General features: G+C 41.1%; 1 protein-coding gene across 1 annotated transcript in view; it reads left to right on the top strand.

Annotated features, from left to right (window-relative positions):
• The window catches only part of LOC139741085 (E3 ubiquitin-protein ligase TRAF7-like), a 96,672-nt gene that overhangs the window by 61,745 nt on the left and 7,468 nt on the right, over positions 1-27,459 (top strand). The window contains exons 12-14 of the mRNA XM_071651674.1: positions 16,779-16,820; positions 17,957-18,079; positions 26,946-26,998. Of these exons, the coding sequence (XP_071507775.1) occupies positions 16,779-16,820; positions 17,957-18,079; positions 26,946-26,998 (218 nt within the window). The remainder of the gene's footprint in view (positions 1-16,778; positions 16,821-17,956; positions 18,080-26,945; positions 26,999-27,459) is intronic.

Genomic DNA, 27,459 nt, shown 5'->3' on the forward strand with positions numbered 1-27,459 from the left:
AAATGACTCTCTTGGGAATATTCTAAAGCAAATCAACTTTGATGAGAAATTTACTGTGAGGATGATGCGATTATGTGTTGATGCGATTTTTGTTTTTCTGTGCTGTAAAACCTTTGGGTGAGGAATTTTCGTCTGTGATTTTTTTTCCCTCTTTTTTTCGTAAGTGCTATGTTGTGGTAAAATTTGACACAAGTGTTGATATTTTTCTGTGTGGACAAAAATTACAAGCAAGCGGTGAGGTCAACGCACATATTTTTGTCGGGATATTCAACCAGGCTACGCTAATCTGTTTGGCATATGGCTGTTAGTGCCCATATTGCTTCATTCTCACTTTGATGTCATGGAAGAAAAAAAAAAGTGATGTTCTTGACGGCAAGCATCCTCCGCTGTCAGTCAAAGCACTTTTCTGGCAGAGCGGGTTGTTTTGCCCCCTCTGCAATTCAGGAAATAGGCTATCAGGACTCTAAATCGCCCCCATCAAGGTGCAATGTAGGAGCGTGCCAAGATCTCCTCGAACAACCCCTCCTCCCCCCCCCCCCACTTTTGCCCCTCTTCCTCCACCTTCAATGTTGCCCCCTTCTTCCCCTTCATGCATCCTTCTTACCCTCCACCGGAGGAAAGCTCCACGTGTTGCGTCGCAGCGGTCGTGGCCGCTCTCACCTGTCGGGGTACGTCAGTCCCTGGTGAAGGACTCAGCAGAGCATGCGTGACGTGACGTCCACGGGGCCGCGGTGGCCAGAGAACGGAGAACAGGCGGTTTGCAGAAACTTTTTTGCAAAAAAAAAGTGGATGGTGGGTGGGAGGTGGATTTGTGATGCAAGAGACTCTTGACGTCTTCCCTAGAATAAACAGTGATGGGTTGTAAAGATGATGTTAACCCGTGGGAGAAAGAAGGGATTAATGCGATGAGGTGAATTATCCTGAGGAGCCGCTTTAGCGGGAAACAGATGATACCTTTGGTCCCATATTTACGTCAGGAGCCGCTTTATTTCAAGGCCATGCATAGTCACGCCGTGAGAGCCATTTTCCGCGTAGTGGAGTTCCTATGGCGACAGCTTGTCTACTCAAAATGAGACATGGTGGGGGGGGGGGGGCACGATCAAATCTTTTGCGGTAGAATCTGTGACGGTGGCTACAAATTATTGAGGGCAATGCTCACTTGGAATGCTGCTGATGTGGCATTGCACGTGACGAAGTCAGTGCTGATGTCACAGCAGTGCTAAAACTCTGTGCGCTGAAAAAAAAAATTGTCTACAAATTTCTTGGAAGGGGTAAGCAGCTGCCATTCAGCCGTGATTTTTGTCCCAAAACTGTGACATCTGCCTTCATCAATCAAAAAATGCAAACCACCAAAGTTATGCAATGTTTCTCTGGTAGGAACTCGCTCATCTGAGCAGACAATTCTCCTTCCTGCTGCCTTATAGATGTCCTATAACTTACTAAGCATTTACACTTCTTACCATGGTATGTAAATATGCTATTTAAATCCTAACTTTAATTATTTAAAGACCCCTCTCTAGAAACTTGGCTTGCCCGTGTTTGGCAGGCTATTCAAGGCAGGTTTATCTCTTAACTAGTGCTGGTATACATGCAATAGCGTGTGCCCAGTTTTCACACGATCACTGCTCTGGTTACTATGGACACCAATTTTACTTGTGCCATGCATAGTAGTGACCAATATTCCAGTTTGTTTACTTCTGCTGAGCAGTTGTTGTCGCACTATTGTCACAGCAGTTTGTTCAAATTTTGGAATGACACAAAACATCTTGTCACAACTTTATGTTTGACGTGATAGGATAGTGTGTTTTGCAGTTGATATTAAAGAGCATTGTAGACTCTTTTTGTTTTCCATATAGTTTGTTTCCTTTTCTTCTCTCTTTCGCCATGTGCAAGCAACAGAAACAGGAGTTTGATGCCAGGTTTGGGGGTTTAAAAGATATCGGGACTGATTGCTGTCATATCGCTAATCCTCTTTAATCTCTGATCGCTTGGGGCAATCATTGAGGGGCTTCCAAGCCGATCCCTCTCTGCCTCCGTCTCTCCATATCTTTCTCTTTCTCTTTTTGTATTGCCTTGACAGAAGAGACTTTAGAGATTTGTTTTGTCCTTTACAAACTTTCTTTTTCTTTTAATGAGGGGGGGGGGGGGAGAATTGGGTTGGTGTTTGGCCGTTCTGAGGTTGAATCCCTGTCCGTGTTGCTGGAAGGAAATGCCAAATTTGCATGCCCCACAGAAAAAGATTGATTTTGTCATGGAGCTTCATGTCTGTGTACAGAGAGGCCACAATCTGGAAGCGGCAAATTTTTCCATCTGAGACCCTCTGGCTATTACTCCTAGTTTGCCTCATTCTCTTTCTCTGTCTGTCTGTCTGTCTGTCTGCCTGTTTGTATGTATGTATGTATGTATGTATGTCTGTCTGTCTGTCTGTCTGTCTCTGTCTCACTCACTTACTATTCATCCAATCCATTCTTTGCTTAAAAGACACCTTTACTGTTCAGCTTTTTTGTCACATTTTGCAATTTGCTGTTTCCTTGATGACAGTGTTTCTTGGGGGGGGGGGGGGGGTTATTTCTTTTTTTAAAATCTCCTTCAGTTCTCAGATATTGCAATCTTCTCATTCATGGCAGAGCCTTTGCTGTCTTTCTTTTTTGAAACCTGTTGTACCATTAGTCAAGACTATATTATGTTTAATAGCATTAGAAATGTGAGACACTGAGCCTGGGAAACCTAACAAACTTCATACATGTACTTGCATTTTCTCTTTCTTTCTGTTTATACATTGTATGTCTGTCTCTTTCCTTCCTATGTGTCTGTCTGTCTGTCTGTCTGTCTGTCAGTCACTCACCTCCTCTCACCGTATCTCTGCCTGCTTGTCATACTCCCTCTTACCTCACTCACTCTCTTCTCCCCGTCCCTGCTCTTGCTCCCAGCCCGTCTTAACAAAGTTGATGCCGTCTTAAGGGTTCTGGGCTCGAAGCTTTACTGGCAAGTCGTCGATGAGAGCACCAGGAAATCTACCATTATCCATTGATCTTTCTCTCTCTCCCCTCTCCTTCTCCCCTCCCCTTCCCCCTCCCCTTCCCCCCTTCTTTCTGTCTATCTACCACATATTCTAGTAATTGTATGTGAACAAATTTACTGATGTCTGCCAGAGAAAGTTTTGTGGGTTTTTGGGTTTTTTTTGCCAATTTTTCAACAAGATACAATCTCAAGAAGTTATCTTCAGCTCTCCTCCTTTGAAATGAAACATAAGACACAGCTATGACAGATGGGGTGTTTCTCAGTCATGATTGCATGTATTAGTAATTTTTCTTCTTCTTTTTTTTTTTTTGTTCTTTCACAGGTTATTCATTCAAATTGAGTTTAATTTGGCGGGGCGTCAGCACTTGTTCACTTTTGTCAACCTTGATGAGATAATTAGGTTTTCACAGTAAAACTGATGACAATAACCGATCTTTCTGTCATACTTCCGCACAAAATTTGTTCAAAGTCTTACGGAGTTATTTGCTCCTCTGTCAGTAGCAAGTGGCTTTTGCTAAATATTTTCTCAAGTTATTTCTGCACTTCAAGAATAGATATGCTGTGTTTTCAATTCATCGCTGGCTTTGAATCCTGCCTTTGATTGTTCATATAATCATGATTTTATTGGTCCAGTGGTGGATCCAGAGGGGGGCGCACCAGCCGCGCATCAGTCGCGTGCCCCCTCTTTATTTTGTTAAAACAAAAGAAATAAAACGAAAAAATGGGGTGGGGGGCGTGCACCCCCCTTTAATTTAGTAAAGGCGCCTCCCCTTTATGGAATTCCTGGATCCACTCCTGTGGTCTGTATGTTTACCCTTGTCATAAATGCTTCAGAACATCACATTTGCATGTGTGTGTGTGTGTGAGTGTGTCCATTGGCTGTGCTTGTGGAGATTCATCTCCGATTTCTGAAGGGGGGAAGACTCCATTTCTCGTTTGACCCCAAATCCATGGCTAGCGAAAATTTATTTCCACTTTTTACACATATGCTTGTAATTTCTCTGACCTTCACCTTGTCACAATGAATTTGAATTTCTCAACATTTTGGCTGTACCGCTCATGCATGCACCCCGCAACCCATCATTTCCTTTAACTTGTCCATCCTTTTATCTATTGTATTATGTTTTCACTCCTAATTTTGTTTCCAATAACTTGAATTTTATCTCTCGTAATTCACTCCTGTCATTTATCATGTCCCCCTACCCCCTGAAAGCATCTTTGTGATATTAAAAGCCTCTCTCAAAAGTCTCTTTTACTTCTCATTCACTTCTGCTTATCTGATATCATCTAATCGCGTTTCTGCCCACGTGGTGTGCACCGAATCTCCAATTTGGCTGCCCGCACAGAGCTGTAGTCATGCAAGCACCAGTAGGCAAGTGAACCGCTCAGTCGATGTTGGAAGTCATCAATTTTAAAAAGATAAGCGTCGCTGTGATGACATGATTCTTGCTGTTCTTGCCACAGACGCCACGACAGCATGCAGGAGATGGGAGTCGAGATACCGTTTGATTCGTTCGCCCACGAGCTGCAAAGTTTCGTGTTTTTTACGGCCAGTGAGCTCCTATCTTGAGGTGATGCAGTTGGCATCACATCCACGTGGGGGGGGGGGGGGTGAAATTCTCCCACACTGCCATACTCTTAATCCTTCCCCCCCCCCCCCCCCCCCCCCATCAAGAGGAAACCACAATGAAACCAAAGTCCAGTTTGTCTTTGGCATCATATATATATATATTTACATGTATGCTTCGCTAGTTTCAACATGACTCCATGAATCCACCCTTTTGTTTGGGTTTTTTTTGGTCTGTTTTTCTTTTTTTATTTAAACAAACAGTAGTAACACTTATTAACAATTGTACATTTAGAACCAGGCAACTCGTTTCAACTTGTATGTTCATTCTAAAAGAACCCACTCCTGTCAGGTCTGATAGCCATGTTACTTCTATGTGACCCACTTTCCAAACGAACATTATTACAGCTTCTCACACACAGGACTTGTTGTGCATTGGGGTTCTGTCAGAATATTGTGGTAGCTCTGTTGCTTGTCTTTTTTATACACACCAAAATAATTTGCATGTGTAATTATTTCCTTTTCTTAAAAATAATACTGCTGCAACTTTTCATTGCTGGAAATTTTGAAAGTAGCACTTGCACTAACACTAAATTGAAACAGCACCCTTGGTTCATGTTACTCTTAGACATCAGTGCAGCAGTCTGCTGCCGCATCGTATTATAATCTGCGTAGATGGCGGACTTAACACAGCGCCAAAAGTGGTGTGTGTAAATACAGTGATAATAGTAGGGGCGGCTGATCCGGTGTATTTTTAGCACCAGCGTGCCATCTTGAAAGATTAGTCCAATCTGGGGCAGCCGAGGGAGGGCTATAAATGGAAACCGGCGACTTTGCGGGTAAACCCTCCGGTATTCGAGTTTGCTTTGATTTGCTTTACCCCTCCATCTCAGTGTCGGCCATGGCGAGATTAGGGAAAGGATGCGTTTGGCACATTTGTGTAGAAATTAATTTAGAGAACTGGATTCATGAACATTGCAGGTGTGAAAGATGCTTTACCTTCTTCCCCCCCCCCCCACATTGTATGGGGCGCTGCTCCAGCAGAGTACCTCCTTTGGGGTAACAGTTTGTTATTCCCAAGGTTTGTAATTTTGAAGTTAATCCAGAAATGAAGTAAGGTCCTGCTCTGAAGGTTTTTTAGTCCAGAAGTGAAACAATGTTCATAATTCCGTAGGTTTGTTTGTACGCACCATCCTTATATTTCTTGAATAATGAACTTTCAGAATAACGCCAGAAATGTTCGGATTTATGAAATCTTTTTCATTTTCAGATTAACGAACCTCTAGGTATACAGAATTTGTGTGTTTTGGAATATCAAACCTTCAGAATAACGAATATCACCCATCCTTTAATGGTGCCTGATCATGAACCTTTGCAGTGCAAGGCACTGTCCTCAGGTGTGGTTCCAGGGACAGACAATGGGCAATGATTGGTTCAGGAAAATGTAGGTTGTCGGTCAAAAGAAGATTGTCAGTCAACCCATGATGTAAGTGATTTGCTGTTGGCATGTGGAAAAAAAATGAAAACGAAAATGAAGGTGTTTGTACATATGTGTGAATTCATCCCACAAATCTCTTTTGACATTAATGTACTCAATCACTGTGCCCAAGCCTAAGGAGATTATTTCACAAGTGATTAAATAGTGTACACTGCTTACAACTTTTATAATTTCTTTAGTACAGTCATCCACTTTGGTAAGCATGTCATATTCCCACTAGTTCTTTTCAGTTCAAATCAAGAATACATTCTTCAACATGACAGGACAATGAGTTCACATTTATGACTTTTTGTTTGGTGATAAGTGTCAAAATTCTGTGTCAAAATCATGCTCCCCTATCCCAACGTCATCTGGAACTCATCATGCCGAATGTCGGTGACATTTTGAAAGGGTAGTCCTTGGAGTATTATCAAACATAATGGAGGGCTTTTGTTGCGATGCTCGGCGCAAATGACGATGAGGTGATTGACGGGGTCAGGAAATTCACCGGTCTTCCAGGGAGTTTCTCGCCAACCGAAGCTGAAAATCTCATCACCGTGGACATGAGCGTGGTATAATCCAGCCAGGTCACCACGCCTAGAGTGCGCGCGAATGTGCACCGTGTCGGGAGCGGTGCATGCCGAGCTGGAACTCCCCGCTCTGCTGCACAGGATGCAAATCACGATCCCCTCGAGAGATTCTTAGCATGATTGGTAAATGAGAATGATAGTAAAGGATTTGACTGTGGGCTTCGAGGGACAAACCAATATTTGTGTTGCTCCCGGCAAAAGATAATTTAGCTGGAATGAGTCAGAAATCCCAGCGCTGAGCGCAATTATACTCATTTAAGCGTGTTACGTGCCGGCATACTCTGGCTGTGACACACTAGCACAATTGTAGTACTAGTCCCACCCATGCAATTATATTAGCCGTTTGCAACACACACCCTGTGAAGTGTCCCCCAGTGGCATACCCAGAAATTGTGATGTGCCTGTATAATAGCGAAAGGTTTTTTTCTTTGATGAAGATACTGGTAATCAGATGAGGAAGGAGAAATTGGTTTTCGAAGATACAGAGGTCAACTGCACTGGCTACAATCCTGGGCAGGGGGTTTGATTGGAAGCCCTGTGGAAAACAAAAAGGGCTCCCTCTTGTGGTTGCGCGTCTTTACACTTCCTTCCGAGAAAAGTGCATCGAGAGCTGCAAATCCCTGCAGTGTATAAAGCAACCATAATATGCAGTAAGCCAAAGTTTGGGAAGGGTAATAAGCATGATGAAATGGTTTCATAGTTGTACCTACACCCCATATTTCTGGCTTGGATGCAAAATTTGCAAGTCATGTTTAAGGGGCCATCTTATCAGTCTAGGGAATAAATTCTGTCATTGCAAATTTTGTGAGATCAGTTCTTTGGTACACCCCAGGCAAAATATTGCAGCTCCAGTGGTCCAAATTTCTGCGCAGTACATTGACATGAAGCCTCAATATTCAAATAATAATAAATATATCAATCAGTACAAGGTTGTCTCTAATCTTTTCCCTAGAAAATGTTATTTACCGGTACTGTAATTTTGATAAAACTTGATGAAGAGCGTGTCCTTGTTCAATAATTAGCAGTTCATGGGGGCTTTGTTTCCTAAGAATGATGCGCAATGCTGCGTAAATGTGTTGAGGCACATTTATTTTGGCAGGCTGTGTTGTTAGTTTCATGTTTTGAGTATATGTATGTGTGTGTGTTTGTAGACGTGTGTATGTGGTAACATGCTTTATACAAGTACATCTGTATGTGATACTGAATAACTTAAAACTGACATATTGCATTATGGTACAAGTTGACATCGCTAAAAAGCGACATTCCCCCTCCATCGGAGATTCAGGAATAGTGCAGACATGTGTCCCGTGTCAACTTTGGGAGAATCGTCAGAGTAATTAAGACAAGCTGACAAGTGAGAACCCTGCCTCATTAAGAGGCATCCCAATCTATTAGTGTCTCACTCACAAGGCGCTGGCCCAATTAGCAGCAACACTGTACCTGCCGGATGTGTTCACACTCCAGTCTCCTAAACATGCCCAGTATTCAGTGTTCCATTTCACATACACTTTACTTTTCTTTTGATGTAAAACATTTTATACAGGGGAACAACTTTGATCAAGTAATATGATGTTCGGAAACTTGAAAGAATCATAGACAAATTCTTGTGGCAAGTAAATCAGTTTCGGGTGCAGACATGTGTGTGTTTTTTTGTGTTTTTTTGTGTTTTTTTAAAACTTGAAATGAAAACATTAGAAAGCAGGAATTTATAAACAATAAAATGAACGAAAATAGTGTAGCCAAAGGTATGATCATCATTTGTTGAATCAAAGTCTGGTTGTAAATGTCTGACTGTAATGTTTTAAATTCATATACACATACAATGTAGTTATATATTTCCAAGTAAGAGTTTTTATGTTTCAGCATATAAATGAGGTGCAAAGTCCTGTGGAATCTCAAGTGACGACGAAGTGTACTATACATATTTAATCAATATATTCACAGCACAGATGTTGATTGTGTCACGTATTGGCCCATGAACTCACACATTAGTGTTAAGCCCGGTGAGAACACGCTTTTCACAGAGCATTCAGATAGAGATCAATAGAGTCCTTAATAGGCATGAGCGCTGGTGTCGGTGACTGCGGCTGGGGCCGCCCCCTGCAAGACTGCACGAGGTGACTAAGGTGGGTGTATGCGGCCAAGTTCATTAGCAGGAGCGGTGTCGGCTGCGGAGCGGGAACGTATACGAGGACTCCCCCAGCAGCGGTCTCGTTAATTAGCAATTAATTAACGGGGAAAAGGTCGGATCTGTTTTATGGTTTGGGAGGTTCCGCCGTGATGGCAGTGATTGTACGCACTTTGATCCTGAGAGCTGCATGCTTCTGACGTGTTCTTTCTTTTTTTCTTTAGGGTCATACATGTATTTGTGATACTTTTCACTTGATGTAATCATAATATTTGCGCTTTATTTTTTATTTTTTCCTGATGAATGAAAAGTAGCTCATGGAACAATTTCTGTCATGGATATTTGGATTGTGCTCAAGTATGATGCAACTTTTTTCCTTACTTTGTCTTTTTTGGCAGGGTCTGTGTTTGCACACGAATTGTTTTTACAAATCTGAGAATGTTCTTTCTTGCAGGGATACATTGATTCCAGAAACAACTGGTGCGAGTGTTTCTTGCACTGTTTGAGGCCGAACTCATACAGCGAGACATTACACTGTAGATTTCACATCTGCTTTAGATATGTGGGTCATCAAAGGGTTTTCTTTTAAATCGTACCAGAATCACCAAAGGTCATTGCACTTCTAATGGAATTATATACAGAACCTTTCTATTGTGCCATGATGGCTTAGGGGTTTGACCCGTCACACGTTGCATAAGCTAGTCCAAAGGAGTGGCCCTCAGAACGGATTTCACAAAGGAGTGGCTAACGTGGCATTCTAATGCAAATTAGTGGCCAGCTCCTGTTTTCTGGGAAACTCTCGGAGCGGGCTGCAGAGCAAGTTGTCTCCATACCACGATCCTGACGAATCGAGGGGATGTGTACGCACGTGCGCAGCTACTCATGTATCATGCTAAATGAATTACTCACTCTGCCGAGCCCACAATTATGTGTCACTTGGTTTGCTGGGTGTCTTTCAGAAGGCCTGGAGAATGAAATTATGTAAAGAGATTTGGCCTGTGCGTGTGTGACTAGCATTGTTATGCAATCAGTTAGGTTCAGGGGTGTGGACAATTTGGTATGTGTAGATGGACGGCATCTCTGTGTACACATGAGGGAATTGTTGAAAGAATGAGAAAGGATCTGCAAAAGTGGAGGGAGGGAATAGTGATATAGTGGCTGTGTGCTGGCTCCGAATATTCTCTGATACAATGTGTCATACATTTAAAAAATGAAAGCAGTGGGCTTGTTAACTGTTTTTGGCGATTTGTGTGTTATTTTTTTTCCCCTGCAGACCTATGCAAGTCAGCTTTGTTTGTTTGTTGTTTTTTTTTTACAAATAAATTTCTTTAACTTATCAACATTCAGGTACAAATAAATGTTACATTCAGGTGCTTTATGTATTGAAAATTTGAGCAATCATCATACATTGTATATCCGAGAGAGAGAGAGTTAAGGGAAATATGTGTCTAGTAAAATATGTCTAGGATAGTAGGCAGTGTACGGCAGACTGGACAATTAAATGTACCGTTGCAATAGATTCACAGATATTATCTTGGCTCTAGTTCAGTGATGAGCTTTTCATTTGGTTTGTCTCTCTTTTCTTTTTGCTTTCAGATGTTTGAATTCCTTGTTGCTAGGTCAGGCAATGCACAGAGCCTGCTTTCAGGCAGGCTTTGTTTCTTTCTTGCCATTGACCATCTGTGAACAGTGTCTGCATGAGAGGTCAATAAACTTTGAAAGGCGGGTTTTGAAATGACATTTTGTCGATCAATCATGCAAATGAGATAAACTTTCCTGAGGTCAGGGAAAGCACCATTTGTCAAATGCAAGCATTTACAAAAGCAGTTTATGGTGTATTGAGTTCAGTCTCACAATTCTACAATGCCCCATGTTATCGGCATTGTACAACATGGAAAGCAAGTATGTGTCTCTTCTGTGACACTTGATGCAAACTTATGTGAGGAAGCTGCTGACAATATTCATTAACTTTTGATCGAGCTGAACAAAAGGGACTCTCCTCTGATGATGGGGGTATTAATTGTCTTCCAATATTTGCTAATCTCACACCTATCCCGGATAGCCTGATTTTTTTTTCCCCCTCTCTGCATTAATACCCCTCGTAGCCTTGGAGTCGTTGACAAGATGGCTGCCATTTTGGCAGTGTTCCCTTCAGCCGTGAGCTTTCTCACAGGCACTTAATTAAATCCACCCTTTCCGCTCTCAGACACCCCAGCCGCTGGAGCGATGGGGGCCAACTCTACCTGAGTAAGGACACCCATTCCACCCCCTCCCCCTCCCCTTTCCCCTCCCCTCCCCTCTCTTCCATTCACACACACCACTGCCACCGCTTGGCGGAGCGCGTTTTGCAATCGATGGTTGTCATTAATTAGCGATCAATTCCTGCTATGCGGTCTGTTTCAGCGCTGGCAGAGTATTAAAGGGCAATGAATGGGATCTGGAGATTTGACTGCTTGGCTCTACGTAGAAGGATGGAAGAGTTGGGATAATTCTAGGAACTGGACTGGATCTAACCGGTAGATTGCAGTTCAGTCAATGATTTGGTTTGTCTTTAAAAATGATGTACATCAGATTGCAATTTGCTGAGTACATTGTACTACTAGCAATCAGCACAGAATAGTTTGTGATAGCTTTACCAATGACTTAGGAACGGTATGCCCATGTTGTGCCTGCTTTGAAAGAGATGTTTGAAACTATTTTGACATTTAAAACAAAACTGGAATTCTTCACCATGTGGTCTTTCACTTTTTTCTAGTGATTAATAGCAATTTATGAGATATGTAAATATCCACGTCTTTCTCAATTGATATTTTGATATTATTTCAAAGAAAAATAAAATGATCAGAGCAAGCTAATGTGGAACTTGATACTTTTACAATGTGAATTGCCAATTTTCACTCTTGTTTCCCATCCCCTTGCCCTCTCCCCGAAAGAAAAGATAATAAATGAACACACAAGTTGGTCTGATACAACAGAAGAACCCTCCATTCTTTATAGTGCACTTTTCACGGGTGATATGTACAACTGTAAGTTGTGAAGTCAATGACACCAGCGTGAGAATACCCTTTGGTTGTGGTTGCCAATTTGATGCCTGCCGCACACATAGATGTGTCAGTGATATATATCTGTGCCAATTTTGTTTTCCTGCCAAAAAATATAATTTGTAGCACATGATGCTATTATAAGATCATTTTTTTTTCACACTTTGGTGTGTGGGACATTGGACAATGAAGCAACCTCAAATATTTCATTGGGATTATGTAACAAATCAAGTAATGTTTCTGTGTGTATAATGTGTGTGTGTGTGTGTGTGTGTGTGTGTGTGTGTGTGTGTGTGTGTGTACTTTGTATGTATCAGACTGATCATAGAGTAGTGCTATTACATTTCATGGAAATATTTTTTGTGATTTTGATTTTGTTTTTTCTCGTCAAAGTGTAAGGGAAAAGAGTAGTATATTTCTTGCTGGCTGAAAACCAAAGGTCATACTTCTACAGTAACATGTACTTCTTTTTGACATGCATGCGTTGCAGGTAGAAAGAAAATAAAAATGCTTTGAATTGTCGAAGTTTGTGATTAAGCCTATGCTAAAGTGGTTTTGGTCGAGTTGACAATGTGTTTGTGTATGCCAGATATTTACATGTACATTGTACTCCCTGCTGTCAAGCTTTAGCAGACCTTTCCTTGAGAAAACAACAACAACAACAAAGGTTAAGTTGTGTGAGGGACTTTCTTTTCCTGGTGTAGCTTTTGTCGGAATTATTTATTGAGAGGGAGATCTTTGAATTCTAGGCAATGAATAGGGAATAAAATTGAAGTTCAGTGTGTGGCAAGAATAAGTTAAATCATGCTATGAGGCTTGTCACATTGTCATTCTAGGTTAATCTAAATTAATGTATGTGCCAGAAATCAACAAGTTTCACGCATGACTCTTTCATTTGCTGAATTTTTATGGGTGCGTCCGAAGGGCTGAATTTAGTTCGGGATGCGATAATCACGCCCAGAAGTGAATATGTCGCTTTTGTAAATAATAGTGTATTTATGGAAAGGGACAGTTTCCCTTTCACAAGAGTCAGTAAAAAAATTAATAAATATTTAAATGATTAATCAGTTTCAAAGTGAAGAATGTAATCTTTCCATAGTATGTGAAATATGTGTGGTCCGACTTTAGAGATCGAGATCTTAATCGCCCCATCCAATCCAATTGGGGATGAACTCGGTTCCGGCATGACTGTACATACGGGATGCGGGTTCATGCAAGACATGACTGATGTAGGGCGGCAACAGGTTGTAGACTAGGGATCAGCTGCAGGGCTATCCGTGCCCCCCTGTGGCCGTGAAGCTGTCGATCATGCTCGTGGCCCGAGCATTGATAGGCGTGCTGACTTTCACCAGGATGGACACTTCCCCCCAGCCCGCAGCGATCCCACTCAGATACTCTTGGGGTGTGACTCGGACTTGTGTATGATTGTGGCTAGGCCAGACCTTAAAAGGATGTCATCTGGGGTTTGTTAGTTTTGGGAACGAACACAATGTATTATCATTACACTAGGACCTCACTTGAACTCTGTGACACTACATATAAATGTAAAACCAGAAACATTCACGGCATGAAACTTTCACAAATTGGAGCGGACGGCCTTTTTCGCAGCGTGAAACTTTTGCGAATTGCTGATGTGCAAAAACTACATGTTTGCTACATGTACTGAATTATGTGAACAAAAACTTTTCCATGCATTTTACATATACTTTTGCGAATCGTAGCTCCAGGCAATATTTGCAAAAATTTCGTGCACACCGAAATTTCTGGTTTGACAGTATGTTCTCTCTTCATGTATATCTGTCTGGCAGTCTCTCCTCTCCCTCTCTCTTCCAATCGCGTCCTCTTCTTCCCTCCCTCTCTCTCTCTCTTTCTCTCAAATACAATGTATTCATTCATTCTTTAATTTTTTATTCTTATTTCCAAAAATATACTGTACATAGATAACACAAACATCAAAATAATGGTATGTTCTTGTAATATATTATCACATGATTAGTATGAATACATCTTGTGTCATTAAGGACTTAATGGAAATGAATGACTAGATTGATTAGATTGGAAAGATATATATTTTCCTTTCAAAAGGGTATAGAGATAGATGAATGAAGCAAGAAGGGACGGATAGCAGTGATAGGTATGAGTCACACTGGTAAGGAAAGAATACTCAGCTGGCTGGGGTGAGCACACCTAGACTTTTGCTGGGCTCATGTATCATAGATAGATATCGAGTTCCTCCTCTGAATCAGTATATCTCCCTAGCTCCTCCCCCCCCCCCCCCCCCCACCAATGCTGGCTGCCTACCCCAAATTTCCGCAGTAATCGGAGGTGGCATAGAGGGGTTGCAGAACATTGAAATGAACCAAAATGTTAGATAAAAACTGGGGAGAGAGAGAGATAGGGAGAGAGAGAGACGAGATAGGAGAGGGGAAATGGTGTCCACACCCATTATTGTTCATGCCAAATCCCTCGAGCTCTAATCAAGAGTACCTCCTTGATTACAGGCTAATCTATCACTTCCCTTACTTATTATCCCCTCTGCTTGTCTACGCCCTTCGTGCAGAAGCCCCCCCCCCCCCCCTTCTCCCCTTAGCCCGTTTTCGAAAAGGACGTTTGGCAGTTTTGACAAACGTTTCTCTTGCCCTCTGATTGGAATGTATTTTCTCCGGCCAGCTGGTTCTTGGGAGTAGATATATGCACATGATTTCTCGCCTATGTTTCTCTTAATTCCTCATTCTCTCTCTCTCTCTTTTTCTCGATCTTTTTTTTTGTGTGTGCTCTGGAGACCGTTAACATCAAAAACTTGTAGAGGAGCGAGGGGCAGGTCCCAATCTCATCCGTTCTGGAAGGCCGACTTTGTCACTTGGGAATTGCATGTGAATGTGTGTGTTTGTGTGTGTGTGTGTGTGTGTGTTGACGCAGCAGGGCAGCAAATTGAGGATGTAACCCTGACATCGGACTTTGTGGTAGGCAGGGAAAAGCCGTGGCTGGAAATGTTTTTTTTCTCTCTTTTTTTTTCTCCTTTTTTGGGTGTCGGTGGAAGTTCTATGGAGTGAGTGACGATAGCTGCCGTCTGTTGGATCGGGATCATTTTGTGAAAGTGCATCGGCAGTGACAAGTCGTCCACGCTCTCCGAGAGAGATCCACTGGTTGTCATCCCATCTTGCATCGACAGCCTCCTTGCATAATTGCTCGTGTCATCGACCTGAGCTTGTAGCATTGGTCGTCCAGAGTAGCAATCTGCGGCGCACCAACTAATGCGCGCAAACACCATTCGTCATCATCCCTCCGTCTTCCCGTTGCTAGGGCTCTGTTGCTAAGGACCCAACTTCATTATTTATTTTTTTCTGGCGAGAGGTATCCCCCGTGAAAGCGATTTTCAAATCGGCTGGGAACGTGAGGCTTCGTTCATCGCTTCTCCCCTGACCTCTCCGTCTCAGAGCCTACCTGAGTTTTGCTCCCCCTTTTCGTGATTTTCGTGGCTTCTTACTGTGTTCGTGGTGAGTACACCCTGAGTGTATTATGACAGGGACTGTTGAAAATGGCATGCTGAAATCCTGGTAGCAACTTGATCATTTTCTCTGTATTAGTTTGTCTCAGTGTGTATGTTTGCTTTTAGGTGAGAAGTTCAAACACTTTCTTTCATTGTCATGCAACTTTTTATTCTCTTTAGAATGTTGCTGAAGTGTTAAAAGAATTTCATGTGATAAGTATGAAGCCATTGTCCAGTTTATTTGAGAAGTCATTCGAGAAGAAATTGATACGATTTTGCTGTTATTTTGCAGATTTGCAGAAGGATTAATTATCATTGTTGGATATTTGGTCACATACAACTGTACACATCCAAATAAAGATCAACATCTACCATGTTTATCACTGACATGCTGCATTTTGAAAATCAAAAATAATAATGCTGGTCCTACATATTTATATCCATGTTGGTGGTTGGTGCTTTACCAACATGCTTCATCTCCTTTTTTTTTTTTTTTTTTTTTTGGGGGGGGGGGGTTCATTTTTAGGAGTGAGGTCTATTCCAATTATCAGGAATCTATTTTAACTTTTTTTTTGTAGTGTGTGTATATGTGCGTGTGTGAACCAGATTTAATCAGACTGTTGGTATAGACATGCTGCTAAACACATACACGGGTTCCTGGTTTTTTTAGAGTTGGGTTGATTGAGTGGTGTAAAGACATTTGTATGATACAAAGTACACTTCCCCCCCCCCCCCCGAACTTTGTGTCATGTTTCATCTGCAAAACGTACTTTCACTTCTTTACAGTGCTCTACACCTTCAAATGTCTACCATCCCAAATACACAGAGTAGACAATGCTTCTCTTAGCCTCCTGTCTGTGAAATTGTGATTCCGTTGCTGAATGTTTTAATTTGGGAAGCGCGCCCCACCAATACGGCAATCAATTTTTTTTTTTTTTTTTTTTTTTTTTGAGGGTGGGGGGGGGGGAGATTCTCCTTTTCTGTCTTGGCCAGCAAGTGTTGAGCCATCTGTAAGATCCGTCTTGTTGCCTTTCAGTGAATGGATCGATTATCACTTGCGTACTTTTTCAAAGTACTGTAATGCACTCTAGTGTACTGTTTCTACACCGAGCTATTTCATTCTGCTGTGGTATCTGTGCTGTGGTATCTGCGCTCCTCTACCGAGCACCGTGAGAACCCAGAAGTGAGACAGGATTGTGATGCAGTGAGTTGTCCTCCTCCTCAGATTCCATCTCGCCGGAGAGAACAAGACTGTTCCTCTGTCTGGTCGCAGGGTGAAACAATACACCGACGCTTCTGGTGTGGAAGATGAGAAAATTCTGTGTTACAGTCCACAGCAAAGTTTCTCATCTCTCAGAGTTTTCCATTATGTCTTAATCAAAAAGTTTCCTGCTTGGACGAAAGATTCTAAAGGCAAATTTCATCTATTCAATCTTTTACTTTTCTTTTCACTCCACCTTGCAGATTACTTGGATGACAACATGAGTCGAGTGGAAAAGTCCATTGGTAAGTTTTGCTGTATCTGCTCTCTTGTATGAATGTAGCTAGGTGACCAATTCATTGGTTAGAGGTACACTGTACCAGCAGAAAGATTCAACTCATGCTTAAATAATTTGTAATGCTATTCTTACCGTGAATTTCTCTGAGCTGTATCACAAAGCTTAATTTTTTTGTTATTAACATCACAACTGTGCCTCACCTATTTCATTTGAAGGTGCATACAGAAATACAAAAGTGAATTAGTTTGAATAGGGAAGTACCATAAATGAGCAAACACAGCTAGAGTCTCTCCAGATTTCATCAAAAACACAAACCTATCTGCAGTGAAGCAAGTGAGTCCATTGCATTTTTCAAGAAAAATGAGTGGAGATCTCTACCTCACCCACACTGCTTGAGTGGGTTCAAGATTCAATACCCCATCTCAGTGCAAGAGTCTCCCTCGATGGGGAACATACTCCACAATCTTCCCTATAGCTTTAATACAACCTGCTGCACCATTCCATATTGTGGTCTTTGCTGTGAAGTCTGGTAGAATAGAGGCCATCTATTAATAGAATTTGCATGTGTACCTGTGAAACTGCTCCTGAAGCCACGGAGAAGGAGCTAAAGTGGCTTCCACCGGACAAAAAATATTGCACTGTATGACCGCAGAGGCTCTGCGTATCTTCCATGGCTCCAGTAGACAATGTTCCACTTTTAGAGACTTTGATGAGTATTTCTTGGACCATTCTTCAGACCTATGATCCAGGAAGATCCAGAAAAAAAAGTGAAATCCCCTACAAATACTTTTTGATGAAATGTAGATGATTATTCAAACCCACCTTTCAAATACTTGCAGGACCAATATGTTCATCACATTGAGAAATTGTACCTTTACTCTGTACTGGTTTAACAAACCTCAACAAGACTGTGCCGCCTTGCTCTGCTACCAGTATCATGTAGAGGTATGGTATCTGAGATCAAATTTTAAATGTCAAACCTTATCCCAAACAAATATGCATATGAACTTTTCAGGATGAGTACATGTATGATGGTACATTTTATGTGTGTATGACACAACTTGCGTAACAGGTTGTGATATGTTGTGTTCCATTATACGGTATGTTTAATAATAATCTCTATCTCATCGTCTGGCATTTCAGTCGAGCTGGATGAAAACCAGCGCAGTATTTCGGAGGATCTCATTGACCACGACCGTAACTACTCCATGGTCAACCATGAACTGTCTGTCATCAACGCCAGGCTCAACTCGGGAGCCGCTGGAGGTGAGAGAAAAAAAAGAAATCCAGCTTTCCATTTCTCGTCAAAAAGAAAAGTAGTGATTTTTGGAGATCAATGAAAGTATCTTTTGTGGTTCTTGTCCAAGTCTTTGCTCTGCAAAATTAGAGAAAATCTCAGTTTGGTGGTTTTAGTGGACCATCAATGCCATGTGCATTGATGATGCTCTAAGAGTTGTTAGGCATTTATCTTCCTTGATGACAATATGGTTGTTTGCAGGTCGCTGAACATCTATTGCCCCCAAGATGCTGTTTCCATCATTTGAACTCAAATAGCTAGAATGCAAAGCTGTGAGAAACCCATTGTGGCCAATTTCTCTTGCCAAAACAACAAGTTTCCTGTTTTCTTGTGATAATCATTTTGGCCTGTGTCATAATTGCAAGCAACACAGTGGCAAGATTGCTTTTATTGCCCAATCAGAAGGGAGGATATTGCTAACTCATTTTGGCGTTTATATTTCACAAAATGCTATTATGGCCAACAGCCCACGGCGCGGGAATGATGACTCTTCGATGACCTTTCGGTTTTGGTATGTGACAGCGTCAAGACCTACATTGTAGTGTCATCTCTTAATGCCTGTTATTGTCACAGTTGTTCATGTGCCCACACTGAAAACCAAAAGAGAGAAATAGAAAGGCCTAGATTACTCCCAAATTCCTTCAAAAACAGCTCGGCAGTTTCCCTGGACATATTGGGGGCTGGTCCGACACAGCCTCATCCTGTTTTTGTTGTCTGTCGCTGTTTTTCTTGTCCATCGCTGGTGAGCCTTCCCCGTCAAATTCCAGTCAGAAAAGATCTCTTATTTTGCCCGGATGTTCCCCAAAGTGACCTTCGAGTGTCCCTGTTTGCTAGTATGTGGTCTGCGTGGATCCAGCACGTCTAACCTGTAATCCGCATTGTGTAGGGTGTGATGAGGTTTTTGGCAAGGGTTTAAAGCACCACCCATCGCCCGAGATCGGTCGGGGTGACTGCACTTCATCTGCCCTTTAAGTCCCCCTAGTGCATTTGTTTTGACGGTTTCAGACACCCCTGAATTGATTCACAGAGACCTGTCCGATCCATGTCAACTCATCATGTGTGTTTGTGCATGCATTTTAAAGCAGTGACATAAATCTTCTCCCCTCTCCTGTTTTGAAGTTGGTTTGAAGAAAATGTTGAACTCTTCCTCAAACAATGAGATTTGTATATTAATCCGTTGTAAATGCGGAATTAAGGGGTATTTGCTAGTCTCAAATGACTTGGTCTTCTGTTTTTGTGTTTTCACTATGCCTGATGATGCTGTATGCAGCACATGAGTCTGTAGCATTATGCTGTTTGTTACCTATCAATACCAGTATATAAACCTTTGACAGATGAAGTGTATCATATGTCATTTGTGATGTTTTTCTTCTCAAAAGGAGAGCGAATAGGGAATGTGTCATTTTGTGATCAGAAAGGTGTTAAAACAACCGGCCTGTGCCCCTTTCAGATTTGATGAGTAGAGCTTGACGTGTTATTTCATGATTTGGGTTTGTCAGAATGTTATCTTCAGTAGAACATTCATCTGTACATGTGAGAGTTTAGTGAAAACCCTGGATGGATGATTTGTAGTCAGATGAGTTGAAAGAGAGAGAGAGATAGATGAATAGATAAGTAGATCTGTTGGATAGATGGATTCCTAGGCAGATACCCTGGGTAGATCGAATAACAGATGTATTCATACATAGATAGATAAATTGATGGAATAGAGAAAGAGAGGGGGACAGACAAATGGTTTAGAGAGACAGAGAGAAGATGTAGCTAGAGAGAGCAAGAGATCAGGAATTGAGGAAAGGGAGGGAAAATAGAAAGTTTTGCTATATACTCGTAACAGAGCTGGTATTGAAATAGACAAGTCTTGGCATACAATGTAGGCCAGGTCCACTCAAGGCCCAGCTGTGATTGGAGGGAAGTTCACGAACAGGTGACTCAGACAGCAGTCAGACAGCGTGATGCATGCAATAGGTTGCGTTGCCATGGCAACAGCTTCAATGATTCAGACTGAAGACTTGTCATCTAGGGTAGACGTGAAGACAGACTCGCTTAAAGATAAGAATTCTGGTGGTGCTTCAAAGTTTTTGACCGACCCCTTTCTTGAAAGGAAAAGCTCAGAAGTTTTTGTTTTTGTGTTTTCCAGTTTGAAAGCCTCTCAATAATGCACTTGCACAATTGAACCGAAAGGTAATGTCAACTTTCAACTGATGTCATTTTCAAAAAGGCATTGGTTTGAAAGAAAATTGCAAAAGCCCCACTACAAATATGTTTATGGAGAGGCTGGGGATCTGTCAGACAATTTAGATGGTTTTTGCCGTAAGGCGAAACATCCGTGACAGAGCTCGTAACACTCGTAACAGAGCTGGTATTGAAATAGACAAGTCTTGGCATACAATGTAGGCCAGGTCCACTCAAGGCCCAGCTGTGATTGGAGGGAAGTTCACGAACAGGTGACTCAGACAGCAGTCAGACAGCGTGATGCATGCAATAGGTTGCGTTGCCATGGCAACAGCTTCAATGATTCAGACTGAAGACTTGTCATCTAGGGTAGACGTGAAGACAGACTCGCTTAAAGATAAGAATTCTGGTGGTGCTTCAAAGTTTTTGACCGACCCCTTTCTTGAAAGGAAAAGCTCAGAAGTTTTTGTTTTTGTGTTTTCCAGTTTGAAAGCCTCTCAATAATGCACTTGCACAATTGAACCGAAAGGTAATGTCAACTTTCAACTGATGTCATTTTCAAAAAGGCATTGGTTTGAAAGAAAATTGCAAAAGCCCCACTACAAGTATGTTTATGGAGAGGCTGGGGATCTGCCAGACAATTTAGATGGTTTTTGCCGTAAGGCGAAACATCCGTGGGGCCTCAGGGAGTTTCACAGATGGCAAGAGTTTGAAAGCTTGGTAATTTGGCGTGAAGTAGTCACACCCTCCAAGTAATGCAGAAAATCTGCACTGGTGCACAGAGCACCGAGCACAAAGTCCTCAGCGGAACCACACCCCTTCATATGTCGAGGCTGTTACTCGAACTTTTGTCGTGCAAAATTGGGAGCAATGGTCGGGTAATCGTATCTGGATAAAATCATTAGTCCCTGTGATGTAATCCATTTGCTTGCACCACATGGCTCACATGGTGCTGCAGTCGGGGAAATGTTTCCCTGCGACCAGACTGGAGATAAAACAAGTTTGACTCATACTCTGAGGGATTTCTTCCTTTTCTGGGTCAGATGTGAGATCCTTGTACTTGTTGCAATAAAATTAGGACATGACTTTAGTTTCGTTTCGTGGCTGGCATGGCTAACATACATAATACTTGCATTCTTTAAAAGTTACAGAAGGGTATATATGCTTTTTGCATGGTGGTAGAGTGTTACAGAAATAAGCACTTTGGTAAAGTGAATAATCCACTGGAACTCTTGAATTATTTGTAGAAAAGTCTGAATTGTGCCGAACTAGTTTAGATGTACTGAGGCAGTTTTGCATCCTGTAGATTTGTTGTAAGTACTCCTGCAAATTTAAGAGCAGAGAGTCAATTCAAATATATGAAATACATGTAGTTTTTAAAAATTCTGTGAAATCGTTTTCTGACAGAAATTTGTGAAATATCTTATGGTTAAGTTGTGTGTGATTTTTTTTTTTTTCGAAAACATTTTATCTGTTGTTGCTTGAGAATGATTAGTTGGCTCAGCTTGTAGAGATACAGTTAACTGCACAGTGCTTTAAACTGAGTGCTGAAGGATTTGGTGAATTCGATTAAAGTTTACGCTGTGACATCATAATTTGACATAGTTCCAAATTTGGTGCACAAGCTGATCAACTTGCCATAAAAAGAAATGTTCCCTGTGGAACGTTCTATTCAGAGGGAGGGGTTGAGAATGGGACAAGGGAGGGAGGGGAAAACAATTCTTCCATTTATTTCTACGTGTGTGTCCCACCTATAGAGAAATTCTTCAGCTACTCATCATCTGGCGCTGAATGAACAAATGAGGCTGATTAGATTTGGCGCGAAGTGATTGCGTGATAATGGATTAGATTAGCTCAGCACCACCTACTTTAATTACAAGCGACAACCATGAATCATGAAGCTGACAAAAAAAAAAACGACACAGATTTGGAAAAAAATGGGTGACTGCTCGCTCCTCATGAATTCTGTGGAAGAGAAAGAGAATGGAGAAGAAACTAGGAGAGAAAGAAAGATAGGCAGGGAAGGAAATCGGTCAAAGGTCATTATCATGGGTTTGGTTTTTTGAAAACTTGCTGAGTCACTTAGGGAAGGCAATCACCTTTGATGATCTCTCAGGACTATGACCAATTTTAAAGAGATCTTTTTAGACAGAAACACCCAACTTGGGTTGTAAAGGGTTCATGGATGGATTTAAGAGAGATTGACTCCTCGTGTGAAAATTGACAAAAAAAAAAAAAAAAATAGGTGGGAATGGGCTTTTTGCCAAAATGGTGTTAAGGCGTTGGTGTGAATTGGGCAATTCAGCTGCAACAGCGTGTCTCACAGCATGTCACATGAAAGGTATATTCCTTATACTGAATGCAGACGTGCAGCCAGTCACAAGTTGTTTTTTTGTTGTTTGGGTTTGGGTTTTTTTTTCCCCCTGGTAAAGCTTTTCAAGACTGCTGGTAACCTCCACGGTAAAATAAGTCCAATGAAGCTCGTGCACTGCTGGGAAGATGGAATATTTCCCTGTGTGGATTTTTTTTTTTTTTTTTTTTTGCACGAAGTGATACAAATACAAATAATAAATGTGCACCTTTTTTTTTTTTCTTTTTGCATTTTTCCATTAACTTTATACTTTTTGCTGGTACAATGTGCACAATAATAGCAAAGAACTTACATAGTTCATCTGTCTGGTGATTATGCAAATATTTCCACTCTAACAGTTTCCAGAATTTCATAGTGATGATTAAACCACTCTAACATCTTTTAAACTTTAACTCTTTATGTGCCACGTTCGCATGCCTGACTCAGTTGACGGCGTGCCAACTTCGCATATTCTGCGCAAATGCACAAGGCCCCCCAAACTGATCGATAAGTCGCCAAAGGCCACAGTACAATGAAAGCTTTTCTCATGATTTTGTTCCTCTCACATATAGCTTGCATTTTATGTGGTGATTAACTAGCAAGCGATGTTCTCTTACTGAATTTCTGTGTAAAATCTGAATTTCTGTCACTATTTTGTGTGCAAAAGTCATGTTTTTTCTTTGCAATAATGTAGTTTCTGGTCATTTGAAAGAAAACCAATAAGAGATTTGTTATACAATTTACATCAAAGCAAATGTTGGCATTTTCTCTACACCTTTGCTCACTACAGGTCCAGTTAAACAGCAATCTATAAAAGTTACATGGATTTGTTTTCCCAAAGCGTGACAACGTTGGTGTCTCTGAATAATGTGGCACACAGGGGGTTTATGCCATGACACATAAAGAGTTACCATCGATTATAAAACCACTCTTTCATTATATGCCCAAATGTATAACTAGGTGGGTTGTGAATTAAAAATCTCTTCCATGATGAACGTTCCCATGAGAAGAAAAGATGATGAAGAAGGAGAGGAAGGCGGAGGAGGAAGGCGGAGGAGGAGGAGAAGAAGAAGAGGAAGAAGGAGAAAAAGGAGGAGGAGGAGGAGGAGGAGAAGAAGAAGAAGAAGAAGAAGAAGAAGAAGAAGAAGAAGAAAAAGGAGGAGGAGGAGGAGGAGAAGAAGAAGAAGAAGAAGAAGAAGAAAAAGAAGACGGAGGAGGAGGAAAATATGACCAAAAAAAAAAGAAGAAGAAGGAAAAGGATGAAAAACAGAGGTAGATGAAGAAAGTTGAGGCCATAATTTTGTAGATTGTAGACAGTGAATGGATTTCGGAGCAGGTCATGCATCCATCAGTTTTGGAGCAAGTTCTCAAAGCATGGTGTCCTGTAGGAGGGGACCAGAATAGAAGTGAATAAGTCATTTGGAGGGGGAAATTACCTGAACTCGCTGGGATCATGTCGGATTTCTGCCACAATTCAGAAACAAACACCAGTCTGAGATAACGTTGAGTCGGAGGGGAACGAGGAAACTGAGAAAGTTGCGGTATATTACGTTTCTGCGGTTACAGTAGGAATTTGCTTGCGTTACGCGATACGAGTTTCACATTCATAGATTTCCTGCGGGAATGGGTCTGACATTAATTGCACAGAGTATCTATTCCCAACTTGTACCCTCTAATTTCTCATTCTGACTTTTTTCCTGTGTACAATTGCTTGGAATCTTCAGACAGAAATGTGATACGGGAATGGGGGTATTTTTTGTTTGTTGGATATGCTTGCTTGAATTAGCATCTTCAATACCTTGATGGCTTTATTATACCATGTGCAAAGTACAGAAGATGATATTTCAAATGAGTCACAGCCTTTATGCCTTTTTGTTTTTTGCATGTGAATGGGGATGCCCTACTGTTATTGGACATTTCACAAATTGCAAAAAAATGCAAGTCATTTTCACCTCAAAGGAGAGATAAAACAAATCAACCTCTTTTGTTTCTGCAAAGTTTGAAAAGAAAAAGTTTAATTTCCTGAATTCTGAAGGAAGATGGTAAGAGTTGGCCAATTCCAATTTCTCAGTGCTGTATTGTTAGACACATTTTGTTACCTAACATATGTAAACATGCAGTATTTTGTAATAAGGAAATATTTAATATGCAATTTGTTCAAAAGTGATTCTAGGGCTGTACAGTATGACAGACTATTGATTGGCTCTTCTTACCTCAAAACCCCTCAACACTGTAGGTTACCTAAATGTTGCCAATTCATTGACCTTTTTGCATTGTGTATTTATCTGTGGGTCAATGAACTCTCTCCCTTCTGTAGAGGTCAATCACCCCACATCCTGGCAGTCTTTGCTTTTGGTAAACATGTTGTACATTACCTGGCATTTGGTTCATTTCCCCCAGTTGTTTAGCCGCAGTAATCCAAGAGTTAAGCCTCCTGAAAAGTACTGTATTACCCACCATCATCAAATTTCACATTTTGTGCTGGAGGCCATTCACATTACTGTGGAATGTTGCGAGTGTCACGCCCACAAACATACTGTACAAGAGTAGTGTACAACAGCTACAAATGCAATGCAGGTGGAAAAAAAAAACAACAAATACCTGTGCAGGTCTAGTTTAAGAGGGGAAATTTCTGTGCAATCATAAGTTTTTGTTTGCTGGGCCAAGTGACCGAACTTCACTTGTTGTAAATTTCAAAAACAAGAATATTTTTGTTTGTTATGTCATATATCTTCTAAAGTACATGTGTGTGATCATAGTTATTTGCAATAGTTCTTTGGAGTGAGAAATGTATGAAAAAAATCTTTACATGGGGATATACATTGCATATCACAACGATGGCAAAAACCAACAGAGCTGTCAACACATTTTTTTTTTTTGGATGAAAGTGACAGTTAATTAGTCAAAATTTGCAAAGTCTACAAGAAAGAGATGATACATGTATTTTGCAGACAGTGTTAGATGTTATAACAGCATATTCATATCAAGATATAAACAAAACAGCAATGTTGAGCTGCGCATGGTGGCATTGAGTGAGTGAAAATTGTGTTGTATACGTACTGGGTCATTATCTTCTTCTTTGAATGGTCTTTGTCAAATTTGCATCTAGGGATCTCACTTTCAACCTGCATGACATTTCATTTGAGAATAGATACAATGTAGATGTACATGAAAAGAGGGAACATGCCGGCAATGATAGTGTTCACTTCTAATGACTACACCTCATGCAGTTGCTTTTCATCATATAGATTTCGACAATTTTTTTTTTTGAATAATTAAAAATGTTATCAATCCACTTAGTCTGCCTGGGGTCAGAAGAACTCGGTAACACTAGAGTGCCCTGAGCATACATTGCCACAGAAGTGAGTGTAATCATGGCGTTATCGACCAACAGATCTGGCGAAAGTTGCATAGCGTGACATGTTACACGACATTCTCCTTCCCTGCATGGTGGCATTAGTCATGTCGTCTTCATGTGAGAGATGAAGACATTATTTTTTTTTTTTTTTTTTGTTGCTTCACTTACATGGTTCCTACCTGAAAAGATTATCAACTGTACATCGCAGTATTGTCTTCCTGTCGTACTCTCAATGTTCTCCGCCGGAGAGAAAGAGAGAGAGAAACTTTGTTTCTTTGCAGCATCCTTTCTGCTCCGTTTATCGTCCGACCGATCTAGGTTGGGTTCAACGACATATCGGATTACCGTGCCGCGGTTACCGTGTATGTCAAAACCCCCATCCCGCTCATGATTTTTTAAAAACGCCTTTGATTGGCATGAATCATTTCTGCTGATTGGCTTTAGGGAGTTGGTCTGTGGAGAAAGGGAGAAGTATGTAGTGTCAACAATGCTACCTTTGAGACCCCAATGGAAGACAAAACTGTTTTAGATTAGGTTTTAAAAGAGTACAATGCCCTCATTACAATCTGCCAGGTGATGAAGCGAAATGCTACTTTCCTCAATTTCAACAGCGTAATAAACTCTTTCCTCTGACCACTCCCATACTGTTGGAGTGCTGAGGGGGTAAATGACCATTTTTTTTTTGTATACATACATCTTCAGTTTGCTGTTAATTGTACACAGTATTGTATCTGTTCTGTCCCAAGATATGATTAAATCAACTTCTTCTCTAAAGATATTACTTTCTCGATCAGCATTGCATTTTTAGATATCTGCCTAGCACATGTACTAGCAAAAAAGTAGTGATATTCAACAACTTGTTTGTTTGTGTTTGTTTGTCTACTTTTTGTTTATTTGATTGATTGTATTTCATTCTCTTAAAATCATCTTGCCCTGTCTTTGTTGTTCTTTGCAGCTTACGATCCACAGCAAGTGTACAAGTGCAAGGGGACCTTTGTGGGACATCAGGTAATAAATGGAGATGCTGTTTGAATTTTTATTCTCATTCTACCATAGGAGAGATCATCCAGTTACAACTTGTTTTGAAATGTTCTTCGTTCTGCAGAATAGTTGTTTGATCCATGATTGAGGATAAAAGATGAAGCAAAAATTGAGTGCATATCACTCAGCTGTTTGTTATTTTTTTAATGCAAGAGTTCACACAAAGTTTGTACATTCCAATTGCTCTTCATCGCGAAGATTACCCAGAGGATATCAAAACCTTGTCAAGGAATTGTTGGCACGTGGCAATATCCACGTAAGAGAACCCGACAAGCACTTCGATGACCTATGACCTTTTGAATGAAAAAGGTCATGGTATCAGTGCGTTTTCAACTTTCCGCAGTGTGTCAGTCAAAACTTAACATACTAGACGATGACCTTTTAAAAGCTCGTGCCTACTCCCGCTGAATTATGATCAGCTGTTGGGA

Source organism: Diadema antillarum, unplaced genomic scaffold, assembly GCF_040938485.1.
Source record: "Diadema antillarum isolate AM-2024a unplaced genomic scaffold, OU_Dant_1.0 seq00000901_RagTag, whole genome shotgun sequence".
In the NCBI taxonomy this organism is placed as follows: Eukaryota; Metazoa; Echinodermata; class Echinoidea; order Diadematoida; family Diadematidae; genus Diadema; species Diadema antillarum.